Consider the following 27,024-nt stretch of genomic DNA (forward strand, 5'->3'; position numbering starts at 1 on the left):
AGCACTGCTTGCACTTGTCTACATGGTTACCTTTTTTTCATTGTTTCTCCAAAGACAGCCTAAAGGGACTAAGTTAAGGTACAGGATTTATAAAAGAATTGCAGCAGACTGAAATATGTTAAGGTAGTTCCATAAGCAGAAGAATCCAAAGACATGACTTCTGTTGATTTGAGTGTCACCTTTCCTGTGTACATTGTCTAATAAAGCTTCATCAAATGCTGCAGCTTTTCCCTGAGTGGGGGGAATTAGTACCATTTATCTTCTTTTCTGAGCTTTCTAGTTTCATTATATTTATGGGTAATTGATACTTTTACTTAAACTGTCAATATGTGAAATTGGCAAAAACTAATATTTTGGGAAACACTGGGAGACAGTGAGCAAAATTGGGAGATAGCACACGCCTTTCACTTTAGGAAAGGTTAAAAGTTAGAGTGGGGAAAGAATAGGGATGTTTAAAACATGATCACACAAGCTAGATCCAGATGTTTTGCTTTAATGAGTTATTGCTCCAGCTGTTACTGGTCCTCAACTGAAACTTAACTGCTGAAGGTGGTTTGAAAAACCCAATAGACTTTGTATTGAAGCGAAGTGGAAGCATCAAAATGTTGTATGTAGCATCTCTGTTATAGGGAAGATAACCTCCAAGCAAGGGGCAGTAGCAAGTCAAGGCTGGCTATACCTTAAATCACTACAGCTTCTTCATGATTGCATGATTATATCTTTAATTTTTGACTGGCTTCTTCAGTGATTTGAGAAATAAAACTGGATTGTTTTGTTCGGGATCCACCCTCAGTTATTAGTCACAGGAGCATTTCTACATTATTTCTTTTGAAAACCTAGTAAGTCCAGAGTGTTAAGTATTTTAAATGTGTTACAAAGCTAGCTGTCCCATCCATTTATCATGCATACAGTAGATCAAAACTCATATACAGTTCCCAATTTAAAAATGTAAGAGACAATCACTTTTCTGTATATGTTACGCAGATGAGTTCATTTTATCTCTCTGAATCATTCCCTGTTATTTTTCTTACTTTCATTTTGAAAATTGTAATCTTTCATGTTTAGTTTTATTCTTCGTCTGGTAACTATCTGCCTTGTGAAACCAGCATGTAATGATCTTATTTCAGTTTTTACACAATGTTTCTTGAGGTTAAACTGTCAAGAAACACTGACAATATTGCAGAATTTTTGGTATTACTGAACCCTGTCTTACACACTCCACTACTGGAAGATATGTATCTAATACCAAGTAGCCAAACAGACTTAAAAATCAAGAGTTAATGTTTTTTAACAAAAATCTTCATTAGATGTTTCCAAAGCTTAGAGCTGTTTTGGTGCATTTTTTTAGGCACTGTAATACAACAGTAAATATATCTAAAGAGTATCATCATTTGGTTTGATAAACTGGAATAAATTTCTGATATTTTTCTTTACCCAGGGAAATTACCGCTTCATGAAACTTTTACTGGCTCGTAGAGGGAACTGGATGCAGAAGGACTTAGAGGATATGACACCATTACATTTAACTACACGTCACAAAAGCCCAAAATGTTTAGCTTTGTTGCTAAAATATATGGCGCCTGGAGAAGTGGATACCCAGGACAGAAACAAGGTAAAAATACTGCTTATTTTAAGACAACACTTGTAGCATCTTTAGAAATTGGTGTTACATCAAACAGTTGTGTGTGAAAAATTATTTCAGTCATAACAAACTTTTTCTGAGTTTTCAAAATGGTGGCTAACACTGGTATTATAATGGTCACTTTTAGATATATTAATATTTTCCTGATGATAATGATGTAAAAGTTCATTGCACTGAGTTCATTGACATTCTTGTTGAGAGTACATAGAAGAATAGAGGATTCAAAAACCACTGGTTTTAAGGTCTAAGTCTTTCTGTAACTTTGTGATCCTTGTTAGAATCTGGATAGCATGTGCTTATCTTGCTTTTCTTCCTTGGAAAAACCCTACATTTAGAATCATTTCATGATAAGAGTCACTAGAAAACTTTGTGCAAAAGGCCTTCAAAGTATTTGTCAATACCAAAGGTGAGTTAAAAAAAAAAAAAAAAGGAAATTGCTTTGGTGCTGAGCTGAATGCAGGTTTGTTGTTGGCAGACATCCTTCCTAACACTGGGTGATCGATTTCGCCCTGCACTGGGGCCACTAAAATGGAGGTGATATTGACACAGCTGTCCATAGGTGCTACCTTTTAGAAATGTGTGGTGGGTTAGCTTTGGCAAGCAGCCAAATGCCCACCTAGCCGCTCTCTCACTCCCCCTCCTCAATGGGACAGGTGGAGAAAAAGCTCATCGGTTGAGATAAAGACGGGAAGATTGATCACCAGTTACTGTCATGGGCAAAACAGACTCAACTTAAAGAAAATGAGTTTCATTTGTTGCCAATTAAAATAGTTTTGTATAGTGAGAAGCAGAGACAAAAATTAGACCACCACCTTCAAACCACTACCACCACAGCCCCTTTTTTCCCGGCTCAACTTTACTCCTTCACTTCCACCCACAAAGATGGTCCAAGGGTAAAAATATCCATAGACTAAATTTATCTGGTCAACTGTCCTTTTTTTCTATATCTCTGTAAGTAAAAATGGACAATTTTTAGAGTCTCCTAGTCATACATGATTTTTTGGCCTGGGATAGAATGTGATGCTATTTGTCAAGAAGATTTTCTAACAGGGACAATAAAAAGTATCAAGTTGTTGTTGTTGTTATTATTATTATAAAATGGACCAATTGGTAGCAGGTCTACTATCAATGCACATGCACTGTTGCTTCCATGAGTGCATCATTTAGTGAGAGGGATGTGATGATGAAGTTGATAGACATTCTGACATGAGACTTTCATTTGAAGTAGAGCACCAATTAGTCACTATGACATTTGTTTTGTGAAATTGCAGACTTCCTCGGGAGAAAATGTAATCTTAACATCTTCAGAGCTTTACATTACTACCTTCTTAGAGTAAAGTCATTCAGACTAATTTTCTCTATCTGTAGTGGCAACAGTTGCTTGAAAGGCCAGGAAATCTCCAGGTGACTTTCCAGGTATATCAAATAGTGCATATATCGTCATGAGTTGTCTCATGTCCCTTTGCAAAGTCAAGTCATCCTCTACCACATTGATAAAATTACCAGCCTGCTTCAGAAGCACACTGACTTCTAAGAGCCTCAGGAAATAATCTACTGACGTTTGTTAAAAAGGACTATCATTAAAATGACCAGCCAGAAGAGATGACAGATCTTAGAAGAGAAGTGGTACAGTTCTTAAAACAACTGATTTACTATTACTCTTCATACAGAGAGGTACTGCCAGTCCACAGTAATAGCACACTAACCCATTTTAAAGGAAGGAATAGTTATTTAGCATATAGTAACTATTTTTTTGAGGTGCTCTTATTAACGTGGCTCTTGAGTGCTTAGCAATGCTTGATTTAAAACTGATGTGAAACGGTTGCCTCCATTAGCATTAATAGTAGGGTATGAGGAGGCATAGGACTTTCACACAGTCCTGACAGACATTCTAGGTAAAGGATTTCTTGTGTTTCCACATATGTTTTGAACAAAACAGATCCATCCCTCTTGTTGGCATGCTTGATGCATGTTCTGTTTGGGAGACGATCACATTGCCTTTAGTAGACAGATTTCTAGTAATTATTGTGGACCTGTTAATCTGGGAATATCTGATTTAAACCTCATGTGCCTGGGCAGTTTGTGTATCCTGAAATCTGAAAGAGACTTCTTTCAGAGAACCCAGAGATATGAATGTTCCCTAAGCCCAATTTTTTCTGCAAGGATATAGTAACAAAAAGTGAGACACTGTGAATGTAGATAGCAAAAGGAAGACCAAAAAACAATTATGTAACTACCATTGGCAAGGTAGGCATGGTATTGAATACAACTGGAACTGTTACTGATGATGGAGGCTTTTTAAGCATTGAGCAGGAAGGTCTCTTTCTTACAGTTTGTAAGTGATCTTGAAACTGATGCAAAAACTCTTCCCACCAGGCACTAATCTATCACTGATTGAAATGTGAGTGCCCTGATCAAGTGTATTTGGATCAGCTGATAACCAATGTACCAGCTTGGCAAGGCTGGTCTTAGTGGAAATCATCATTCCATATCTCATGTAGTGGGTTTTCATTCTACCGCAAGAGGACACAGTAAGAGAAGGGGACTGGACTTTCTAGTGATGTAACTGCTTCAACTCTGAAATCCTTATCTGATTTTATCATTTAGGAAGCAGGATAAGACAGCGGAAAGTTTCAAACAAATGAATCATCTGTCCCTGCTGGACAATGGAGTTGAATCAGCCTGTGCCCTAGCAATCAGCTGTTTGCCTTCCAGGATATTCTAACATGTATCATGGAAACCCTGGCTATAATTACAGCAGTCATTTTGGAGAGGTCATGCTGACTTCCTGACCATGTTAATTAATTAACAAAGGTATATGGAAACCAGCCAAAACCTTTTAGGAACCTTGCCTGTTGTTTAGCAAATTTCCAAGGCAGTATTAAAGCATTGCCAGATTTCCCACAAAATGTAGAGCACTTTTATTCCAGTTCATTTTATGAGTAGTCACAGTAGCAAAGATGGAATTCAGGTTGATGAAAGGCGGTCTCAGGGACAGAGTCCAACATGTTTGACCCTGTTGGGCACATAGCTTATTCATTTCCCTTACTGCAACTGTGCGCATCAAGATTGGCAAATATAATTCCTGAACATGAGAGAGAACAACTGTCTTTTACATCTACTTCTATGTAGGCAACTGACTGAAAAGCAGGTTGTAGGTGAGAAAAGCCAGTAAACCAAGGCTACATTGGCCTCCTGGTAATCAAAAGTTTTTGCTTTCATTGCATCTGTCAGTTTCTAGGGATACTGGTCAGCTCTGCTTAAGAAATAACATTTGTTAACTTATTACAAATTTCTACTGCTAGAAGTTTTTTCAATTCAAATCCTGACAGGCTGTGATGGTTTGAACATGCTTTATGGTGCTAGGCTGTATGTCATTGTATGCGGTGTCAGTTATCAGACCTTCCCTTGCAGCCCCTCCAGTTATGTCTTAGAATGAGCTCTTTTTCAGTGAACTACCAAGTAGACAAAAAGGCTGTGCTATCATATTATGTTGCCATGGTACTAAACTAACAGCTTAAAGCAACAAACACAAGAAATAGGTTCCTTTTTGCCTTCTTCCTTTACAGAGATGTTAACGATACAATAGTGAATTCATACATTCTATCTCACTGTTCAAGGATGTTAATCCAGGTTATCATAGGCTTATACACAAACGTCCTGCAGCAGTTATTTCTCTCATTTTTCAAATCAAAGTGCCATTTAATATTTTGCATGGGTGAGGGGGGAAGAGAGATAGGAAATAAAATTTGTTCTGTATCTTACAACCTTCTGCTACTTGGCAGTTGGGAGAGATGTGTCTGATAAATAAAATATTTGTTAATATACCAACATTTTGCCATTTAAAAAAACCCCACACTTTGGTTTGCTTATGTAATTAGGAACATCGATAATGCCATAAAAAGCCACTGGCAGTCAGGAATTGGCAAGAGGAGCATGGATTGCCTTTTGATGTTTTATTGGACTGCCATGGGTCAGTGGGCGTTAGATTCAGTAATATTCAACCTCAGAATTCTGAGTGATCAAGGATAGTGCAGAAAGTCAAAACCTTTGCTCAAGATGCACACTTTCCTGGAGTGTGTGGAAGACAACTTCTCTGACACAGCTGGTAAGCGAGCCTAGCAGGGGAGGTGCCTCACTCGACCTGCTGTTTACAAACAGAGAAGGACTGGTGGGAGATGTGGTGGTCGGAGGCCGTCTTGGGCTTAGCGACCATGAAATGATAGAATTCTCGCTTCTTGGTGAAGTAAGGAGGGGGGGCAGCAAAACCACAACCATGGGCTTCCAGAGGGCGGACTTTGGCCTGTTCAGGACGCTGGTTGAGAGAGTCCCTTGGGAGACAGTCCTGAAGGGCAAAGGGGTCCAGGAAGGCTGGACGTTCTTCAAGAAGGAAGTCTTAAAGGCGCAGGAGCAGGCTGTCCCCATATGCCATAAGAAGAGCAGGCAGGGAAGACGACCGGCCTGGCTGAACGGGGAGCTCTTGCTGGGACTCAGGAAAAAAAGGAGAGTTTACCGCTTGTGGAAGAAGGGGCAGGCGACTCAAGAAGAGTACAGGGATCTTGTTAGGTCATGCAGAGAGGAAATGAGAAAGGCAAAAGCCCAGCTAGAACGCAATCTGGCCGCTGTCGTTAAAGACACCAAAAAATGTTTTTACAAATATATTAATGACAAGAAGAGAGCCAAGGAGAATCTCCATCCTTTATTGGATGCGGGGGGGGAACATTGTCACCGAGGATGAGGAAAAGGCTGAGGCACTCAACGCCTTGTTTGCCTCAGTCTTTAATAGTCAGACCAGTTATCCTCAGGGTATTCAGCCCCCCGAGCTGGAAGACAGGGACAGCGAGCAGGATGAGCCCCCCATAATCCAAGAGGAAGCAGTCAATGACCTGCTATGCCACCTGGACGCTCACAAGTCTATGGGGCCGGATGGGATCCACCCAAGAGTGCTGAGGGAGCTGGCAGAGGAGCTCGCCAAGCCGCTCTCCATCATTTATCAGCAGTCCTGGCTAACGGGGGAGGTCCCGGATGACTGGAGGCTTGCCAATGTGACGCCCATCCACAAGAAGGGCTGAAAGGAGGATCTGGGGAACTACAGGCCTGTCAGCCTGACCTCAGTGCCGGGGAGGATTATGGAGCAGTTCATCTTGAGGGCGCTCACAAGGCATGAGCGGGACAACCAGGGGATCAGGCCCAGCCAGCACGGGTTCATGAGAGGCAGGTCCTGCTTGACCAACCTGATCTCCTTCTATGACCAGGTGACCCGCCTAGTGGATGAGGGAAAGGCTGTGGATGTGGTCTACCTGGACTTCAGCAAGGCCTTTGACACTGTCTCCCACAGCATTCTCCTAGAGAAGCTGGCGGCTCACGGCTTAGACAGGTGGACTCTGCGCTGGGTCAAAAACTGGCTGGACGGCCGGGCCCAGAGAGTTGTGGTGAATGGAGTTCAATCCAGTTGGCGGCCGGTCACGAGCGGTGTTCCCCAGGGCTCAGTTTTGGGGCCGGTCTTGTTCAATATCTTCATCAATGATCTGGATGAGGGGATCGAGTGCACCCTCAGTAAGTTTGCAGACGACACCAAGTTGGGCGGGAGTGTTGATCTGCTGGAGGGTAGGAAGGCTCTGCAGAGGGACCTGGACAGGCTGGATCGATGGGCCCAGACCAATTGTATGAGATTCAACAAGGCCAAGTGCCGGGTCCTGCACTTCGGCCACAACAACCCCATGCAGCGCTACAGGCTGGGGAAAGAGTGGCTGCAAAGCTGCCCTGCAGAAAAGGACCTGGGGGTGCTGGTCGACAGCCGGCTGAACATGAGCCGGCAGTGTGCCCAGGCGGCCAAGAAGGCCAATGGCATCCTGGCCTGTATCAGAAAGAGTGTGGCCAGCAGGAGTAGGGAAGCGATCGTGCCCCTGTACTCGGCACTGGTGAGGCCGCACCTCGAATACTGTGTTCAGTTTTGGGCCCCTCACTACAAGAAGGACGTTGAGATGCTGGAGCGTGTCCAGAGAAGGGCAACGAGGCTGGTGAGGGGTCTGGAGAACAAGTCTTATGAGGAGCGGCTGAGGGAACTGGGGTTGTTTAGTCTGGAGAAAAGGAGGCTGAGGGGAGACCTCATCGCTCTCTACAACTACCTGGAAGGAGGTTGTAGCGAGGTGGGTGTCGGTCTCTTCTCCCAAGTAACTAGTGATAGGACGAGAAGAAATGGCCTCAAGTTGCGCCAGGGGAGGTTTAGATTGGATGTGAGGAAAAATTTCTTTGCTGAAAGAGTGGTTAAACATTGGAAGAGGCTGCCCAGGGAAGTGGCTGAGTCACCATCCCTGGAGGTATTTAAAAGATGTGTAGATGCGGCGCTTAGGGACATGGTTTAGTGGGCATGGTGGTGTTGGGTCGACGGTTGGACTCGATGATCTTAGAGGTCTTTTCCAACCTTAATGATTCTATGATTCTAAGATGGAACCAAGTTCAGTGTCAGTATTCAGTGCCATCTTCCTCTAGTGGAGAGTAATCTTGTTATATGCTTCTCCATCAATTTGTGTTATTCCAAGAGATTTCCAAATTTAAGAGGGACCAAACTAATTACTGCAGTTGTTCTATAGTGCAGCTCTGGTGCTGAGGCCTGCTTCAGATGATCATTCTAACTTGGACAGGATTGCTTAATACCAAGCTCAGATATTTTCTCCAGGCCTGAAATTGCTGCACCCGATGGCATTGCCCTCTTGGCTGGCTAAGTAGCATGGACAGTATTATCCTGCCATAGTCCCATATGAAGCAATTAGTCTCCCAGCAGAAACACATTCCAAGCATAAAGGCTTGTCAGTGTGGGTCTCATGTAAGATGGTGTAGCTTAGACCTAATTCAGACTTCAGTAGCAAAGATGTGTGAGTATCTACTCTTACTCAGGTAGATGGGCCTCTTGTTCAGTTTTGTTTAAAGCCTGTTTTCCACTCATTTTGAGTTGTCACCCACCCTAGGTACATTTGCTCCATTTTCTGTCAGTGCTCTTTATTGAAGTGCTAGAAAAGATTCCTCATTTACCCATTGTTTAAAGCTGGTTTTACCTGTGGTCCCTCCCTTCTGCTCAGCACTGGTGGCAGCACAAATGGAATGCTGTGTCTACTTCTGGGTTCTCCAGTACAGTAAGAGCATAGACATACAGGAGCGAGTCCAGTGGAGAGCCACAAAGATGATTAACAGATTGGAGCATCTGACATCAAGGAGAAGCTGAGAGACCTGCGAATGTTTAGCCTGAAGAAGAGACAGTTCAGGGGTGATTTTACCAATGTGTATAAATACCTGATGGGAGAGAGTAAAGAAGATGGAGCCAGACTCTTCTGAATGGTCTCCAGTGAACAGACAAGAGGCAATGGGCACAAATACAATAAATTCTGTTGAAACTTGAGAAAATATTTTTTACTGTGAGGGAGGTCAAACACTCAGAACAGGTTGTCCAGAGAGGTTGTGGAGTCTCTGTGGAGATAACTAAAAATCTGACTGGACAGTGTCCTTATCAACCCGTTCTAGTTGACCCTACTTCGAGCAGAGGAGTTGGACTAGGTGATCTCTTTTGTTCTGTGAAAATGTAGTTAAATCATATTTCAGGTTCTAACCGACTTTAATTTTCATCTTATATTCATTTTTCAACATGTTTGTAAAACTTGTGAATATTGTGTTCCAGCAAACTGCATTGCATTGGAGTGCCTACTACAATAACCCAGAGCATGTGAAACTTCTCATAAAACACGATTCAAATATTGGAATCCCTGATATTGAAGGAAAAATCCCACTTCACTGGGCAGCTAACAACAAGGACCCTAGTGCAATTCACACAGTGAAATGTATTCTGGTAAGAAAGTCTATTATTTATATAACACTTTCTGTATTTATTACTTTGATAGAAATATTTTTTATTCCCTTGAAATTTTTCATTTTAGTCCACCGACTCTTTGAGAATGAAATAATTTGCTTTTCCTAATGTCCAGAATTTTGTAAGGAATCATCTTAAATATTTTTGCTCTCTTGAAAGGGTTTCTTCTGAGTTCTATGGGTGAATATCTTTGCTCTAACTCATGGACTATATATATTCTCTTAATTAGTTTTATGTGTGTAACTATTCATTTGGGGGGGTAAGGGAGAGAGGAAGGGGTGACAAGTTCTCCTAGTTAAAATGGCCAGTCACATTATTCATTTCAGTTGCATCTTGCACACTGATTTCTTTGTTGTGTGTCTTTTCTTCATTATTTGAAAGTTCATTTCTAGTTAGCTGTACTGAAAAGTCTAATTTAATTTGGTCTTTTGAGTCAGAATTCTGGGAAATATTCGATCAATTATCAGTCAGCCCACAATCAGTTTATTGAGAGACTTTCCAAATATTCTTGTATATGGATTTAGTAATTTTTCCTTGATGGCATATTTTCTCTTTCTGCAGTATTTCAGTTTCATTTTCTACACTGACAGTTACAATGAGTACAATGGAATCACGTGCTCAGCTTGATTTTTACCTTGATTTTTATTCTGTGGAAATCTCTGAATTTCACTAACATGGAAAGACACAGAAGTCTCAGTTGAATTTTTCTCTCATGTTACAACAATGTCTCTATATCTTTGTCTTTCAAAGGTCTTTCAGAACTAGACACATACTGATTGTAATCTAACTACAATGACTTCTATGTCTGTTTGCCTGATTAGCTTGCAAGTTGAGAGCTTATGTGTGGCATATGAAAATTTGCTTTGCTTTTCCCCAAATCACATTGATAATCTTACAGTTACTCATACTTTTTTTTTACTATAAAAACAGTTTTTGAGAAGTTTACAGTGTTAAACTAATGTGATTTTATTTCTGTATTACTTCTATTTATTCAAGATATTTATAGTTTGGACTCAGTTGTGAAATAATTTGTCACAAACAAAATTTTGTCACAAAGTTTTAGTTTGTATATACCATCTACTTTTCTGCCACACTAGGGAAATAAATTTGCTGAAAAGTAGGTAAGGATTGCTGTATTCAAATACAGACTTTTTCAAATAGATCTTTGAATATCTTTTTCAAAGATAGTCAAAGTAAATGTTTTTAAAAGTTGTGGTGGGTTGGCCCCAGCCAACAAGCCTAACACCCACACAGCCACTCGCTCACTCCCCTTTTGCGAGACTGGGAGAAAACAGAAGGAAGGCAAGATGACTCATGGATGAAGATAATGACAGTTTAGTATGGAAAGCAAAAGCTGCGTGCAAAAAACGGAATTTGTTCACTACTTCCCATCAGCAGGCAGATGTTAGCCACTCCCAGGAAAGTGGAAAAAGAGCTTCAGCACACTTAATTGTTCCTTGGGAAGACAAACAGCATAGCCATGAGCATCCCCCCTGCCTCCTCCTTTCCCTGAGTTTTTTTTGCTGAGCATGATGTTACATGGTATGGAATATTGCTTGGGTCAATTTGGGTCAGCTGTCCCAGCTGTGTCCCCTCCCAGTCTCTTGCCCAGCCCACTCCCTGGGGGGCACAGGGGAGCAGGACAGGGCAGGGCATGAAAAAGAGAAATCCTTGATGCTGTGCAAGCACTATTCAGTGATAGCCAAAACGTTGGTGTATCAACAGTTTTAATCACAAAGCCCCGCACCATACCTGCTGCTGTGAGGAAAATTAACTCCATCCCAGCCAGCTGCACTGCAAAAGGTCAAAAATACCTGTCTCCTTACTGAAGGTGTTCTCAAAGATTCTCTTTAGGTAATACAGAATTCTGATCATGTCCAGGTTTTTTGGTTCTTTTTTTTTTTACTCTGACAGTTAAAAGAGTGTATTCTTGATTTCATCTAGGCTTTTTCATGCATCATCTAAATTATTTATATTCCAAATAGTTATACCTATATATGCTTATTGATGGAGTAAGATAATAACAAGTTTAAATGAAAAAGTAATTTAACTTTCAGAATATGCTGTAAAAGTTCATGATACAGAAACATTGTTACTAGGTAATCAATCTGTTGATTGAATCTGTTGTTGAGTATAAATACCTTTTTTTGTTGGTGGTGGTGCCTCCAAGTTTAATCCTTTAGTAAGATCTTGTCTTCTCTCCAAACTGAAGTGTTTTTCTTACTTGTCTTGATAGATATCTACCCAGCAGAGCTCACAATCTTCCCCTCCTTTCTTAGCTACTTTTTGCCATATTACCCAGTTCCAGATCTATTGCCCAAGCATCACCTTTGATTCTCATTCCTCTCTAGGTCTTCACATCCAGCTTAACTTTATAGTTTTTCATATTCTTTCTGCATGATATTTCTAACGGATGTACCCATACAGTTAAAATTTCTGTCAACTTTTGTCTTAACTTGCATAATTGCATTTCTAAGTTCACGAGAAAATATTGTCTTGTAGTGATAGCAGTGCAAAAGGCCTACAACTCTGTGTAACTGTTGCCTCTCCATTTTTTTTAATCACGTCCAACACAAACCATTTTCTTTGCTTTCATGATAGAGTGCTATAAGCTGCAGGCTATGTGCCATTGCTCAGATAGCAGTCAGATATTGACTGCATGATGTTATATGGTATGGAATATATACCATATATAGCGGTAGTCATATATATACCATATCTACCGCTGGTCAATTTGCATTGGCAGCCTTTGTTGCCTGCTGACTAAGTTATGAAAAACAACACTGCTGTTGTTTCTCTCATGTTATCTTTAACACTCTGGAAGAATTCCCCAGAAAATTATTTTTCTCTAGTGTCCTACTCAGAATTCTCCAGTGCTGCTTTACAAAAACTTGACAAAAGTTAAGCTGCTGATTTTATTGAGACCACAGTCTATGATACTGAAAAATACTGTCTTGTTTTTATGTGCTCTGCCATCTGGATGTGTCCATTTGTTGTCTCCTGTTTATAAATTCTTAAAATTAAGGGTGTGTTTGATGTTTGTATAGTACTTAGCCCGTTGGGATTGTCAAAATAAACAATAATGAAAAGAGCTCAACTGAATGCTGAAGAAGTAGGTTGGGTTTGCAGGGGTGACAGTTATGCACAAATTGGTTATATCTAATATTGAAATCCATAAAATACAGCGAAAATGGAACTCATTACATATTTAGAAAGTAAACATGTGAAGTAGAGAGAAACTCTAATCTGGAGATCCTCTCATGGTCAACTTCCTTTTCCACCTTTCCAGATTCAGCAGTGCTTGGTTACATGAAAAACGTTGGGAAGATTTAAGGAGAAAAGAACAGAATAAGGTTCCATTAATAAGATGGAAGCAACTGCTTAGTACTCTCTGTCTATTTTGTATCTCTTCTCTTTATTTATTCTTCATGGTAAGAGACATGACATTTATTTATACAACACTTTCCATTATTGCCTACAATTCCGTTGTTCTAATTGCTGCAGAAAAACGCGTAGCTTCTGTTTCTTCTGTGTATTGTGCTTAAAATATTAATATAGTATGACAGTTTAATTATAGCTAGTTTTACACCAAACCCACTTAAAATCCATAGAAATTGTACTCTTGAATGTAGACAGAAAGAAGCCTAGGAAATTTTAGTTTAAGTGGCCAAAAATTTCAAAACACATGAGTACTTTTAGACTAGAATATAAGTAGTGGCTTTGTCATTAAAAGGTTCTTCACCATTTTGCAAAAGTAACACTTTTGATTAGGGGGATATGTTCTGGGGAACATCAGTGACTTTGAGCCAGGAGTTTTAGGAGTCATTTATTTAATATGTTGTTGTGCTTTTAGAAGGCTTGAAAATTAGCTTTCCAGATGACATCAATAAATCATAGGTAAAGCGAAGAAGCATTTGTTTTCTTGTTTGTCCATTTTGTTCAAACAGGTTTTCCGCTGATGGAGTTAGAATTTCAGTAATAACTTCTATGCATATCATCATTCATTTTTAGTCATTCTTAAAAGTGATTCTCATAAAGATCATTTCTGAATTTTTGCATAGGGCTCTATACTCCCCCTGCTGAGCTCTTTGAATAGACAGAAAGTAAGCATATTATCAGTTAGCTTTCTCTTGAGAATTATTAAAGGTAGGGAAGAACATAAAACTTCACTTTTCACTGTAATGGCTCAGATAAATGCTTTTGAATGCTTATTAAAAGAAGTGTTATCCATGCTTTGATTATTGTGGTTTGTACGTGTAACAATGTTAATTTTGATTGTATTTTTAGTTGAGAGATTCACATTTATCAATTTTTTATGTTTTTAATAGATTATCTGTTATTGTACTAGTGGCTAGATATAGTAAAAAACTACAGGGTGTTTCAAGTATGTTAATTTTTTTCTCTAGCAAAACATGGCTAACTACTGATGTCTGAAACTCTGATGCAGTTTTACATGTGAGACAGGCAACTTAATTAGCATTTACATACAGTATGCAAAGTATGTAAATGTTTAACTTTAGAAAACGTATTAATCAAATATTAGGAGGTTTAAGTTGGCACTGTTAGAAAGTATGACAGTAAGAAACAAAGAATCGGGACATTGCAGAGTTGAGGTTACTACTGCAGTATTAATTTAGCCAGCTTGCACTTAGGAAATATGGTTAAATATAACTCTAAATGTGGGGTTTTTTTAATCTATTAAATAGAACATATAGAATGTGCAACCTTGGTCAATTAATATTTGGATAGAAACCATAACTCTGGAATTTCCTGACTTTTTCTGCTTCTCAATTTATCGTTCTTGATGTTAGATGTTCGTTTTCTATGTAATAGTTACTGCATTTCAAATAATGCAAATACAAGTGATTTTATGGCCTATTTGTGTACCTAGTGACGTCAATAGGAAAAATTGCAATTAGTTTAGTGAGAAAGGGATCAGGAACTTGCTTTAACTGTTAACAAGCTGCACTGATCACAGTCTCTCCCTCCTCTTTCATAAGTATATTGTAAGATACAGTGTGGCTCTGTATTTTCAGGAGGATTGTTTTTCTCAGTTATCATGGGTTAAAATCCACTCTAGTGTCGGAAGTTAAAAATCTCAGGACTACATTCTTTTTTTCTTTTGCACAGGGTTCCCATGACTTCAGTGAATTGTTCTGAATTGTTGGAGATAGAAGAGCAGACTTACTCCCTATAGTTTATTTAAGCTCTTGTTTTGACATTCTGCTCCTGTTCTAGATGTTTGGTGTCCTGCATCCTGAGTTTCTATGGTTTTGTTGTTTACCATTTTCTTTAGAGATACCTCTTTTTCCAGGAAAGTGAAGTTTATTCATGAGCGTTTATGATATTTGCCATTTGGAGATCTCTGCAACGCTAACATGATGTCCATTTGTACCTGTTCTGTTCTTTCGCCTGGGAAAGAAAGTCATGAAGAGAAATCTGTCTAGAAAAAAGTTGATGAGAGAGGAAATTATCATAATATGAAACTACATAGCTAGGGGCCTTATGTGAAAGTAATTTAGCATGTTTTCTAAGAAAATGTGATGAAAACTCAAGTTCTATCTATTAATGCCTATGTTATATGATCAAATGACATCACAATACTTTAAAAGATTTTTTTATTCAAAATTAAGCCCATTACAAATAGATGCATTCATTAGAAGTACTCTCTATCTTACTTCTGCCAGCTACAGACCTTGACATCTCCTTTAGAAATACTCTGATAGTCATGTGGTTTTCAAATGCTAGAAAAGTATTATAATGAAAGCCATAAGATTAACTTGTGCAAAAAGGGGGGATATTTTCTCTCCTATGAGAAAAATATGAAGATATATATGTCATGTTCAACTTAGAAAATCAAGTAAGAAGATCTAGTTATTTTCACAAGAGCCTGAGTTAATCTTTTAAAGATCTGTGTAAGGAGCCACTTGCACAACAGACTGGTAAACTACAGGGTATGTATTGAAAATCAGGTCTTGTGCAATAATTGAGTAAGTAAAAAAAAAAATTCCATAGAAATACTTCAAAATAGCCTATACTGTAACAAAAGTATTTAGTTGTAGAGCTATATTCTACTGAACAAGGACGGTTTATCTCCTTATTATAAGACTCCAAAAAAAAAATCTGTAAAGAGTATATGGTTTTTCTCTTCAACTTAAATATTTTTTTTTTATTTTGTATTTTTTTTTTTTTTTAAAGGAAGCTGCACCTACAGAATCTCTGCTTAACTGGCAAGACTACGAAGGACGAACTCCCCTTCATTTTGCTGTTGCTGATGGGAATGTAGCAGTTGTTGATGTCCTGACTTCCTATGAAGGCTGCAATGTGACATCTTACGACAACTTGTTTCGAACTCCCCTTCACTGGGCAGCCTTACTTGGTAAACTGGACAATGCTGAAGTCATTTAGTAATTAATTGACTGTGGTGTTTAATCTTTGTCTATGTTTTTTATTTAATTCCAGCCTGGTATTATGCTAACTAATCTCTTAGAACAATAATAGTTTCTGCTAGACCAGCACTAGAAGTTTGTAGACTTTTTTCTTAGCTTCAGATTCTCCACAGCATTGTAAAATATATTACTTCAGCAGGCTATATATGCTCATGATTTAAGAACAATTAGAGCATATTGAGATGTTCTTGTGTATGTAGCTTTATTCATAGGTTAAAAAAAACCCTGGTACTCTAGAGCAGTGGTGTCCAAAGCGGGGTGTGCACACCCCAGCGTGTATGCAAGACAATCCATTGGGGTGCATGAAGAAAATACCAGAACTTCTGTTCATATTTATTTTTTATCTGAAAAAATAAGAAAACTTTACTAATATTTACTATATGGATTGATGCTAGCACCCTCACTTGGTCCATATGTAAGACAGTCATATAGGGTTTGCGAGGTGCCTGAGGGAAGTGAGTGCTCCACAACACGGAGGGGTTGACAGTGGCGTCATCACTCATTTGTTCACTTTCAGCTTATTGTGATGTATCGCAGTTTACGTGTGCCCAGTTAAGTGGATTTATGGATTATATTTTCTAGTTTTTACTAAACTAACCCTCACAAAATAAACAAGTGACTTAAAAAGATTCCCACAAAAAAACTGCAGATAATCTGATAATGCCAGCACAAATGAACAAGAAAATGGCAGAGCTGACGCTTCTCCTACTCCTAGTACAAGCTCTTCGTCAGACACATTATGACAATCTAATCAGATCTGACAAGAAGTTTTATTCAGATAAAGTTTTTTTTCTGTTCAGATTGCTACCCTGAGACTCAGATGCTCTGTAAATTATAACTTTGCATATGTGAATTCTGCACAGTTTGGTTTTACAAGTTACAAAACTGGATCTTTGCAAAACAGGTAAAAGCCTGATTAAATATAAATAGTCTAAATACAGGGAAATGCAACTCATAAAATGACAGGCACAAAAATAATATGATTTAGAAAATTGACCTCCTATTTTCCATTCTCCTATATGCAGAAGGAAAAAATAAACACCATGTACCGGATAAAAGGAAAGAATCTTCAAACACTCTCTCTCCCCTTTTAACAGGCTTCATCCCCACGACCCTCTGGGACACTGCAGACAAAGAATGCCAATAAAAGAATCAGATTGCTCAGTGGAGCGAGTTACTGCAACTCCAGTGACAATATACATGTAGTTTGATTACGTTTATTTTAAAAAAAAAAAGAAGAGTGTTCTCAGATTTGCATTTGCATTCAAGTAGGGATAGTGAATTTTTACAGAGAAATTGTGAAACATTTTAAGTGTCATAGGATCTGTCTCCCAAAGAATTAGTCATTATCACTTGGTTCTGTCCAAGAAGCAAAATTTATTGTGTTTTGAAATTGATTGTATTTAAGGGAGAAGTTTTGTCTGTTGGAAAAATGGATTGTCTAATCAATGTGGAATAAAGGGGGAAGATGTGCCAAGACCTCCAGAGTCCTTCATGAACTTGGTGAGGTCTCTAGGTGGCATATGCCCATGGGCAACTTCTGATTGGTAAATCATGATTAATTTTTAGGGTTCTGTTTTTAAGTTAGATAGTGGAGGCTGTATATAGATCTCAAAGAGTCTAAAAAGTTCCTAAATGGGTTAACAGTAGGAGGTTTTAAGTAGTGCATGGATACAGCCACAAATGTTCTGTTAAAGGTGATGGGTTGCATGTGGCTGCATCTTAGGGCGTTGTTGCTCCTGTTACCTTTTCTTTTGTGTAGGTAAAAGTCTCAGCCAAGTTACATGTCTTCTAATAAAAGTACTACAGAAATGACAGTTCTTGACCTCAAGAATTGAGTTCTAATGTTTACATTAATGTCCAAGTGAGATCCATCTTTGCACCAATTTATTTACTGTTGTACCCAATACAAAATTTTTTTTCAACTTCCTCAAGCCTTCTCTCGTAGATAATTTAGACAGACCTCCTGTCCTGATTACACAGTTCAGTTACCCTTTTTCTAGTTGTGCGTCCTGAAAGTTCAGGCAACTTTTTTTCCAGGCTCAGTACTCCTATGTTTTTCCTGCTAGGATTGCACTCAGAACCAGCTTCTTCCAGTGCACCTCAATTCACTTCTTACAGTCTTGAGATGGGAAGAGCATAGCAACATTACATCTCTTCTTTTCAGTGTTTTCCTGGTAGGAAGGGACAGGATGTTGTGATGTTCTGGGTCCAGGCTTGTCTTAATGACTGAAAGGAAAGAGGAGCCTTCCTGTACACCCTAAAGCGCCTAGAAAAAAATAATCCCCACATAGCTGTTCATCCTTTTTGACCCAAGTTGACCATTTTCTCTCGTTTCTGATACTTCTATACATATAAAGTCTGAAAGTGCCATTCCACAAAAGAAGGCTTGCCTAGTCCTCCATCTCTTAGGTTTTTAAAAGCTACAGACCACAAGTGTTACACAGCTTCATTCTGTAATTGTCGGTGTTTTCATTAATAGAAGTCTACTGCTAGTAGAAAGGTTTACCTACTTTTTTCATTTATTCTAAAGTAATTCAAGTCAACTGTGCAAAAGTAACAGGCTGCAAAATTGATTGTTTTCCCCACATGCAAGATACTGGGAGATTCCTCCTGTAAAATCAGAGTATTTTTATGTGATTTATGCCTTATAGTATCTCTTAAAATACCAAATCATTAAGATATTCCGTGAGCTGCATATACCTACAAAAGAAAGCATATGAAAGGATCAGTTGACTTCAGTGGCAATATATGATACTGTGTCTTTGTTTTCCTGTCTGTGAAGTGGATATAAAGTTTACCCATCCCCCCAAAAATGTTGTGATTTTAATCTAAAAACATTCTAATCTATTTTGATGGAAGGAGTTGTATGTGTCAGTTTGTTGTTTATTGCAGCTATGGCAGCTGGTAGTAGACTAGCCTCCAGATTCTGCTATACATCTTCAGTTGAAATTTTGATCGAATAAAACCTAAGTAAAGAATTTACACTTAATTTCTGTAAAACAATGGGATGTAGGATGAAATTATCAATGTTGATTTAGCCTACCTTTTAATGTAGATGGACAAATGCTCATCATCATCAGTCTATGCTCACTTTACTGCTTCTGACTGACCTCTCGCTCAGATGCAGCATCTCAGCTGAATTATCAGAAGCTTTTTCTGGAAATATTCAACTCATTCATTGCAATGTTAATATCATAGTTGTCTGACCAGCTACTGCTGGTTTCTTTGTTTAGGGAAATGCTCTAGTGATTTCTTTTGAAAGAAATAGAAAATCTTTCCACATGTTCCTATTCATAGGTCATTCTGATTTACAGATGCCCCTCAAAAATGAGGATACAGAGTGTGGAACTGGAACACTATTGGGAAGAAGGTGCATGCCAGGCTTAATAGTTCAAATATCAAGTCTTATGTTTCTCTCTTATATTTAGGCTATAATGGCTACAACAGAAACATACTATTATTTATTGAATTCTGTTCATTTTTGTCTGGTTGTTTTTTATAGGGAAATGTTTAACTTTAGGATTCGATACATATCTGGTTTTATATTATTTTTCTCAGGTCATGCACAGATTGTCCATCTCTTATTAGAAAGAAATAAGTTTGGAACTATCCCATCTGATAGTCAAGGTGCAACACCCCTACATTATGCAGCACAGAGCAACTTTGCTGTAAGTAGCACATACCCTAAATGTGAAGTAAATATATTTTGCTGAGATATTTATAATGTAACCAAGTGTTTCATATAAACACAGTGTTGTCTGCACAAACTTAATTCAGAGTTTTCCTCTGTTATGTGATATAAATGTGGTTAATTTCAAACTATTAAAAATAGATTTTTAAAAACTAAATTGCTGTACAAAGAAAGGCCCTTTGATCTATATGTTTGCATCAGAACACACAATAGTCATTTAGGTACTTCAATAGAAAGCAGAATGGCACCTACTATTTTACAGTGCTTTCACTTTTTAAGGCTCATTATAGCAAAATCTAAGCAGTTATAAGGTTTCTAGAGTAAGATCACCTGTGTGAGTATTTGCACAGCTGCTTCAGTACCAGTCAAACCAGTCCTTGCCTTCAAGAAGGTGATTAACTTATGAATATTTGCTATTATGAATGAGCCGTTGTCTCATAAAGCATGGCTAAAGAGCGAGTACCTTTTGTCACACTTCTCCATGAACACTATACTTTTAAAAATTTCTTGACGTTTTTAATATTTTAAAATATTTTTTTAATCCAGACAACAAAGAAAATTGGTTTCTCAGACAGCCTAATTCTTATATTTTGGTAGGGTAGGTAATTTTTTTCCAGAGCAAGATCAGATATGGTAGAGCTAAGTATAAAACTCAGCAGTTTAACAATTGCTGGTCGTAGATGTTATTATAGAAGTAGTTCTCAAGCACTGGAACTTAAGAAGGCTTTTTTATGCTTCTCTGTCTCTCATAGTTGAATTATGCCATGCATAGTAAGCTGAGAGCTCCCATCTAAGTTTTCTTTAGTTGTATTATTCATAACCTCCCTTTACAAAAAGGGTTATTTAGTGCCTTAATTGATGTAGTTATGTAGGGCATATTGCAGCATTTTCTTAACAGGGATACTAATTTGGGTCTTTCTTGCCTACCCATATGTTAATTTTCATAAAACAAGTAAAATTTTAACGCCCTTGAGAACCATTCAAGTTAACAAATCCAGAAGTACTACTGAAAGAGGGAAGTGACCAATGTATATTAATACCACAGCTGTCACCTTCTGTTTCCTTGTGAGAGTGAGTTTTGGGGGTTTGGTGGGGTTTTTTGGAGGTGATCTTAGTAAGACCATACAGATATTTTTTAAATTCAGACTTTCAGTGGAGCATATCTCTTGTGTATAATTTACACCTTTTTAGAGATTTTTTATTGATGCTGATTATTGTCCATTATGTGGTATGTACAATTTGGGTCTCACTCACACGCCTAAAATATGTATGTTGTAAAAGCCTTTCTTTCTAGTTTGAGTCAGACTCATGGGAAAGAGAGAATGTTTTTATTTACAATCTGGTGATTATCTCCACATGTTTTTATCTTTTTTTCCTTTCTGTATTGATACATTCCTAAAAGATGATTTTTCATACTGGCTTGCTTTCTCTGGGTTTCATTCAGTTGTATGAAACATCTTCATTATGTTGCTGCCTTTTGATCCCACCAGCCAGCCAAACTATGATATCGTTTAGGTTTTTATGGGGAAATAGAGTAGGTGATGGCATCAGGCATTCTTTTGTAATCTTGTGTACTTACAATGAATGTACTGTTTCCCATCTTATATGAAGAATCAAACAGGAGAGTCTCATTCAGATCTGTAAGCCTCTTTTAGCTGGTGATGTATCCAAGAGCCCCTGTTTATGCATGCCTAAATTATGTCTGGAGCTTCTCTCTTTTTTAACACTCTGAGCACCACTGTTTGCTTTTTTTCTCGATTACATACAAATCCTTGAGTAATTCCCACCACTGCATTCCATATACATAGTCAAACAACTGAGTGGAGACACATCCGTGTTTGTTTTGGCAGTAGCATCTATATATTTATGGTTTGAGAGGCACATTGTTGTTCTGTTCAGTCTGCCCAAGTTTGGATAGGCGTGGTATGTTTCTTAGTTAGAATGCAATGTTTCTTAGTCCCTAACAAGAAGAAAGTTTGTTCTTTTGTGTTTATTATAAATATTTGCATTGCTTTCAGTTTTACTTAACTCGATATCTTGTTCTTTGCTCTGTTTTTCTGCGGGTTACTTACTCTAACGTGACATTTTTGTTTTTTAAAGACTGAAGACACTTAGCCAGCACTTAATTTATGTGAAGAATTTGTTCTCTAAGACTAACTTATCCCCACTTATTATAGAAGGAGAAGTTCTAGAAGAAGAGAAGTTACCTAATATAACCACCCAAATAGGTTGCCTGCAATTTAGATGGCCTATGTATCCCGCAGAAGGTCCAAATAAACATCATTTTTAAATTTTTGAACTTCATGCGTGAAGGCAGATGCTCTATTAGTATTGATTTTAGTATGCAGGATTAAATATATATTATTTTTTTCTCCGTTTTTCCAGAGATGTCCAAGACAATGTACTTCCCTTTCACATACTTGTATAGATTGAGCTAGTAAATGAAATGTGGATACCCCTGTCTTATTTTTGAATGTTCAAAAATAATATTCAGTATTTTTCAGAGTTTCTTGATAGCACAGAATGAAATGACCCAGGTTTACTTCTATCCTTTACTGTTTTTTTCAGCTTTGTTGTTTTTTGTTTTCTCTACTTTTTTTAACAGAGATAAAATACATGTGATTTTTCATGACGAAATACATGTAGAATTAAACTGATTAATACTTCTGTTTTCCGATTTTTAACCATCCTGTTCTAATTTAATTTCATTTTGTTTTCACATTATGATAACTTCATTTTGGAAAATAACTCTTAAAGCACTATGGGATTTTCTTCCACTTTTTCCCATTAAAAACTCTAGGAAAAAAAAGAGTGGTTGAAAGAAATGTTGCTTTGCTAAAACTTAATGGAAAAATAAAATTACTTATTTATGTTTGTAGGATGTGTGCCCTAGTATTGAAAAGGTCCAGCCTTCATACTGCTTTTCACTTGGCAGGATTTCAAGCAGTGCAGAGTACTGGTAGGGTGCTGAGTGGCTGGCCTAATGACTAGCCGTTTGTGTCTGAGGTGTAGTGGTGGTCAGTGTGAGTACACAAAGCTATAAACACATGCTGGTTTGTGTGGAAGGCTTAATGCTTCCATTCCTCATTATTTCTGGCTGGACCTTTTTACAATAAACTGATGGTTCAGATATGGACCCAAATCCACGAAGCTGTTAGGATCTTGGATCACATTAACATAAGATAAATGAGAAATTTCCTATTTCTTTAGAGGGATGAAATAGTAAGTAGAAGTTAAAAAAAATCCAAACTAATCAATAGGATTTAGGCATTTAAACACCTTTGTGATTATAAGCATTTGATTCCTTATAGTCAAGGAATTCTCATCCTACCCGGAGCAGTGATAGAGCTATTTTGTGGTCACATGGGGGAAAAGATAAAATAGTGTTAATACTAAAATATAAAAATATAATAAAATAATGAAACCCAATTTTCAGTTTTTATTGGCTAGCCTATCAGTGGCTCTTAAGAGATGTTTACCAGCTGTTAAATACACAGCCTTTGTAAGGCATTAGATAGAAAAGGGAAAATCTTCCCCTAATTCTTCTTCTAGCAGTTGTGATTTCCTCTCCCTTCTTTTCCTTTATGGCTTATTAAGAATTTAGCAGCAGGTTAAACAAGTGGACTTGTTTGCTGAGAGCTTAACACAAACACAGCATTTGAAGAAAGAATTCTTTTTGCTTTGATTTAAATAGAGATTTTAGTGCAACAGTTACAGTGGAAAGCCTGGACTCAGGTGTAAAGATTTTCTTAATCTTTTTTGATTTGTAATATTTCAGTAATTAGTAACCTGTTGATATTATTAAATATTAGGAAATATGTCTATATTGCTCCAAAAGTCCTTTTTTTTTTTTTTTTTTTGAATAGTTAAATTATTAGAGTTTGGCAAATTAAAATATTTGCATGTGCAGTCATATTTAGAATTGGAGCAAAAAAATATGTCAGGAGAATATTTTGAAGGAACATTATTTTAGCATTATAGTATTACAGTAATGTTTTGATAAGCTGATAATATTTTTCCCATTGCTTTCTTCACAATGACTGCAGTGTCTTTTACTTCCTTATGATGAACGCATGATGTTTGACACTAAAAAGAAAAAAGTATGAAATAAATGACAGAGTTAAACTTATAGTTAAGGATGCACTATGAACATTGACGAGGAAAAGGCCATTGCAGAAAATACAGTGCTCCTGTTGAGCTATTAATCTATAGAAACGTAAAAAGGAAAAATGAAGCTTTGATTTGCTTCATAAACAGCTAAATGGGACAGAATAGTTTCTTGTTGTTACAGATTCCTTTTAATGTTAATTTCAATAATATGTCTTTTCAGGAAACAGTTGAAGTATTTTTGAAACATCCTTCTGTAAAAGACGACTCAGATCTTGAGGGAAGAACATCCTTCATGTGGGCAGCTGGCAAAGGCAGTGATGATGTCATTAGGACTATGCTGACTTTAAAATTGGATATTGATATCAATATGACAGACAAATACGCTGGCACAGGTAAGATGCTTTACAGTAAAGAGCCACTGGATGTTTCCAGTTAGTGTGATTTCCACTAAATAAAGAACATTGTTAGAAGCTATATTAATCTTTTCCTGGATGTGTACCTTAATCCTGAAAATATTTCTTCATTAGTTTAATTATGTGTGTGAGTCACTTCTTTGCCTTATTGTGGGAAAGAAACAAATCTTTTCTGCGCAGATCAGACCAGTTCATTTGAAACATAGCAAGAAGAAATGTACTGCTATGCTGCTATTTAGTTAGGTCTGTAATCCTGGGAAAGGAAGAGCTGTTCTGTATTTTGAAGAATAAAATGAAATATAATTGCATAAAAAGCCCTCCCTGAAAATGCCTGTTAAAAAATTTGTCAGTAAATAAATACTTTGAAACAATATAGAGCAAACTACCCGGTGAAGTGGCTAAATTATCATCATGAAAATCATAAGTACCATAGTTACTTGTAAAGATAGCGTAATAAAGATTAGAGCTATTGCACTTCTGTTGTCCAAACAAGAGGTTAAACTTGATATCCCCCAAGTTTATCATCCCATTATCTACCCGAAGCAAAAGTTAGGTATGCAAAACAGTGTTTCAGAACTCAAGCATGCAAGTCATGAAATTCAAAATTTCCTATAGCAACTATGAATTTATTTCCTTTAATGAAAAATTATAAGAATTTGTGGTAGAAATATTGTACCTATGTAGTACTTTCAAGAAAAATAGAATAACAGTTCTGACAGAGAGACAAGTGTTGAAAGGTATATGTATTCAACAGTGTTGGAAATACAGGTAAAAGTAGTGGAGCTGTATAAGTGTGCTGATGACATCTGAAAAAAAAAAGAGGAGAATGTGGCTATATTGGGCATAAATCGGAGGGAGTTGGTAGCAGGGGGCTGCAGAGGTAAGCTATATGGGAGGAGGTCATGAACCACCCTGTGCCAGTCACAGCCAGGTCACAAATTTAGAAGTTAAGTGCAAAAATGTATACCTATGTATAATGAGTTGTAAAGTGATAGCCAAGCTGATAGTCAGAGCACACGCCCGTGAATAATACAGTAGAGGTCATTTCTCCTGAAAAGAAAACTATGTTATTTTAAACAAACAAGAATGTATATTGCAATGTTTGTTTATATAAATTTTAATATAGTTGTTTTAAAGTATACTCGAGCATTATCTTTTCATTGCACACACACAAACTAGCCTAAGCTGCATGCTTAGATTTAGGGAATTTGCAGCATAGATCTCTCCCAACCGAGAAACAAAGATATGAGTTTAACAGCTTTTCTCTTTTCGGATCACACTTCGAATAACATACAAATGGTAAATAAATGCAATGTCAGGGTTGCGTCGTTCAGGATTTGAAAGCTAGCATGTATGAATATTACTTTCATATTCAAAAAATGAATTTTTCTATTTCCTTTGGTGGTATGGTGGGTCTTTACACAAAAAGCCAAATACAGTTACCATAAAATTCTATTTAAATATCTAAATTCTTGCTTTCCTTACAAATTAACACACCAAAAAATCAGTCTTTCCAAGTCAGGGTAGCTGGTAATTTTTGAGTTTAAGAAACAGTGCAACAAATAAAATCTCAGTCTTCACGTCTGATGACTTTACAAACTATATACTCTACAATTCTAGTCTTGTTTCATCTTTTATCACTCACCTATATTTGCTCCTTCCTGACAGTTCCCTTTTAAATACCTCACAGTATTTGTTTCAGACCTTAAGGTGCAGTAATGTTGTAGTCACTGTGCAAACCTCCTTACAAAGGGTTTTCTTCTTTGCAGACAGTAATCACATACTGTGTTTCTGAAATTACTCAGGTGTGGATTTCATGCTTGAATAATTCAGGTGGTTTGGTTTATTATCTTTCAGTCTTAAACCTTTCATAGCAGTGATGTATAATCACCTTTTAATCTTGATTTCGTTGTAGGGCTTTTAATCCAAGGAAATTAATGGATTTTCCATTTACTTGAAACTGCCATTGTGTAGAATACACTAATAGTCTTAAAGTGGGGAACTATGCCGTTTGTCGCTTGCTGTCGAGCAATCTGAACTTTACCGTTGTGCAAGCATGTGCGGTAGCATGGGCTTTATTATAGTGAGCTGTAAACTTAGAAGGAAGCCCACCAGTAAATCACTCTCTGATTTCAGACCTGGGTTTTTTTCCGAAGGTTCTTAATCATTCCCAAGTTTTGGTGAGGGAAAAGTAGCGTTGTATTCTGACGGGAAACTATGCACTAATAGAAAATAGCGTACATGCCACCGTGCCCAGGATACAGTTGCTGAGGAGAGTTCAAGGTTGTGTTTTTCTGACTTTTGTGTGCCGACTCAGTTAAGCTCAGTTACAATGTTGCGTTAACGCAGCCTTTTGCATTTACTTAAAAAGAGCAAGCTCTCCATTCAGCTTTGCGAGAACATCGAGACTCTCCGTATTGTGTAGGAGAATGACACCAAGGGAAAGGAATTTCCCTCTTCTCAGAGATCAGCGCTGCAGGAGCATTACAGGGGCAGCTTTATAGCTCTGCCGTCACTGCGTACAATGGAGAGGGCTCTGTCTGTCGGCTGAACAAAGGGCCTATTGTGACCAGCTGGCCGAAGAATCTCTTCAGTCACCGTGACTCCATCACAGAAAATTTGGCTTACAAGAAAATATTGAGCACAAAGTGCAAAACAAGATGCCTGCGTCAGAATGAGTGATAGGGGGGCAGAACTGGCCAAGCTGACACAGCAGCTCTTTTTCTATTGTATTGTTATACACACCCCATGTGTCATCTGATGGAGTGGTTTACTGCCTTTGGTTTCATAAGAAATGCAGTACAAAAACCAGAACCTAGAGTTTACTGTGAGGTCAGACCATGAAAACCAGGCCT

The 27,024-nt window shown here is 37.8% G+C and overlaps 1 protein-coding gene across 7 annotated transcripts in view; it reads left to right on the top strand.

Annotated features, from left to right (window-relative positions):
- Positions 1–27,024, top strand: part of INVS (inversin) — a 105,090-nt gene that overhangs the window by 43,941 nt on the left and 34,125 nt on the right. For 6 of the 7 annotated variants that reach the window (XM_076330140.1, XM_076330145.1, XM_076330143.1 and 3 more), the window contains 5 exons: positions 1,439–1,612; positions 9,315–9,482; positions 15,702–15,882; positions 19,514–19,623; positions 23,977–24,148. In XM_076330140.1, the coding sequence (XP_076186255.1) occupies positions 1,439–1,612; positions 9,315–9,482; positions 15,702–15,882; positions 19,514–19,623; positions 23,977–24,148 (805 nt within the window). Of the gene's footprint in view, positions 1–1,438; positions 1,613–9,314; positions 9,483–12,902; positions 12,935–15,701; positions 15,883–19,513; positions 19,624–23,976; positions 24,149–27,024 lie in introns of those variants that run through there. The other variant, XM_076330146.1, reaches the window with a different exon arrangement.

This window comes from Aptenodytes patagonicus, chromosome 2 (genome assembly GCF_965638725.1).
Source record: "Aptenodytes patagonicus chromosome 2, bAptPat1.pri.cur, whole genome shotgun sequence".
Taxonomy (NCBI): Eukaryota; Metazoa; Chordata; class Aves; order Sphenisciformes; family Spheniscidae; genus Aptenodytes; species Aptenodytes patagonicus.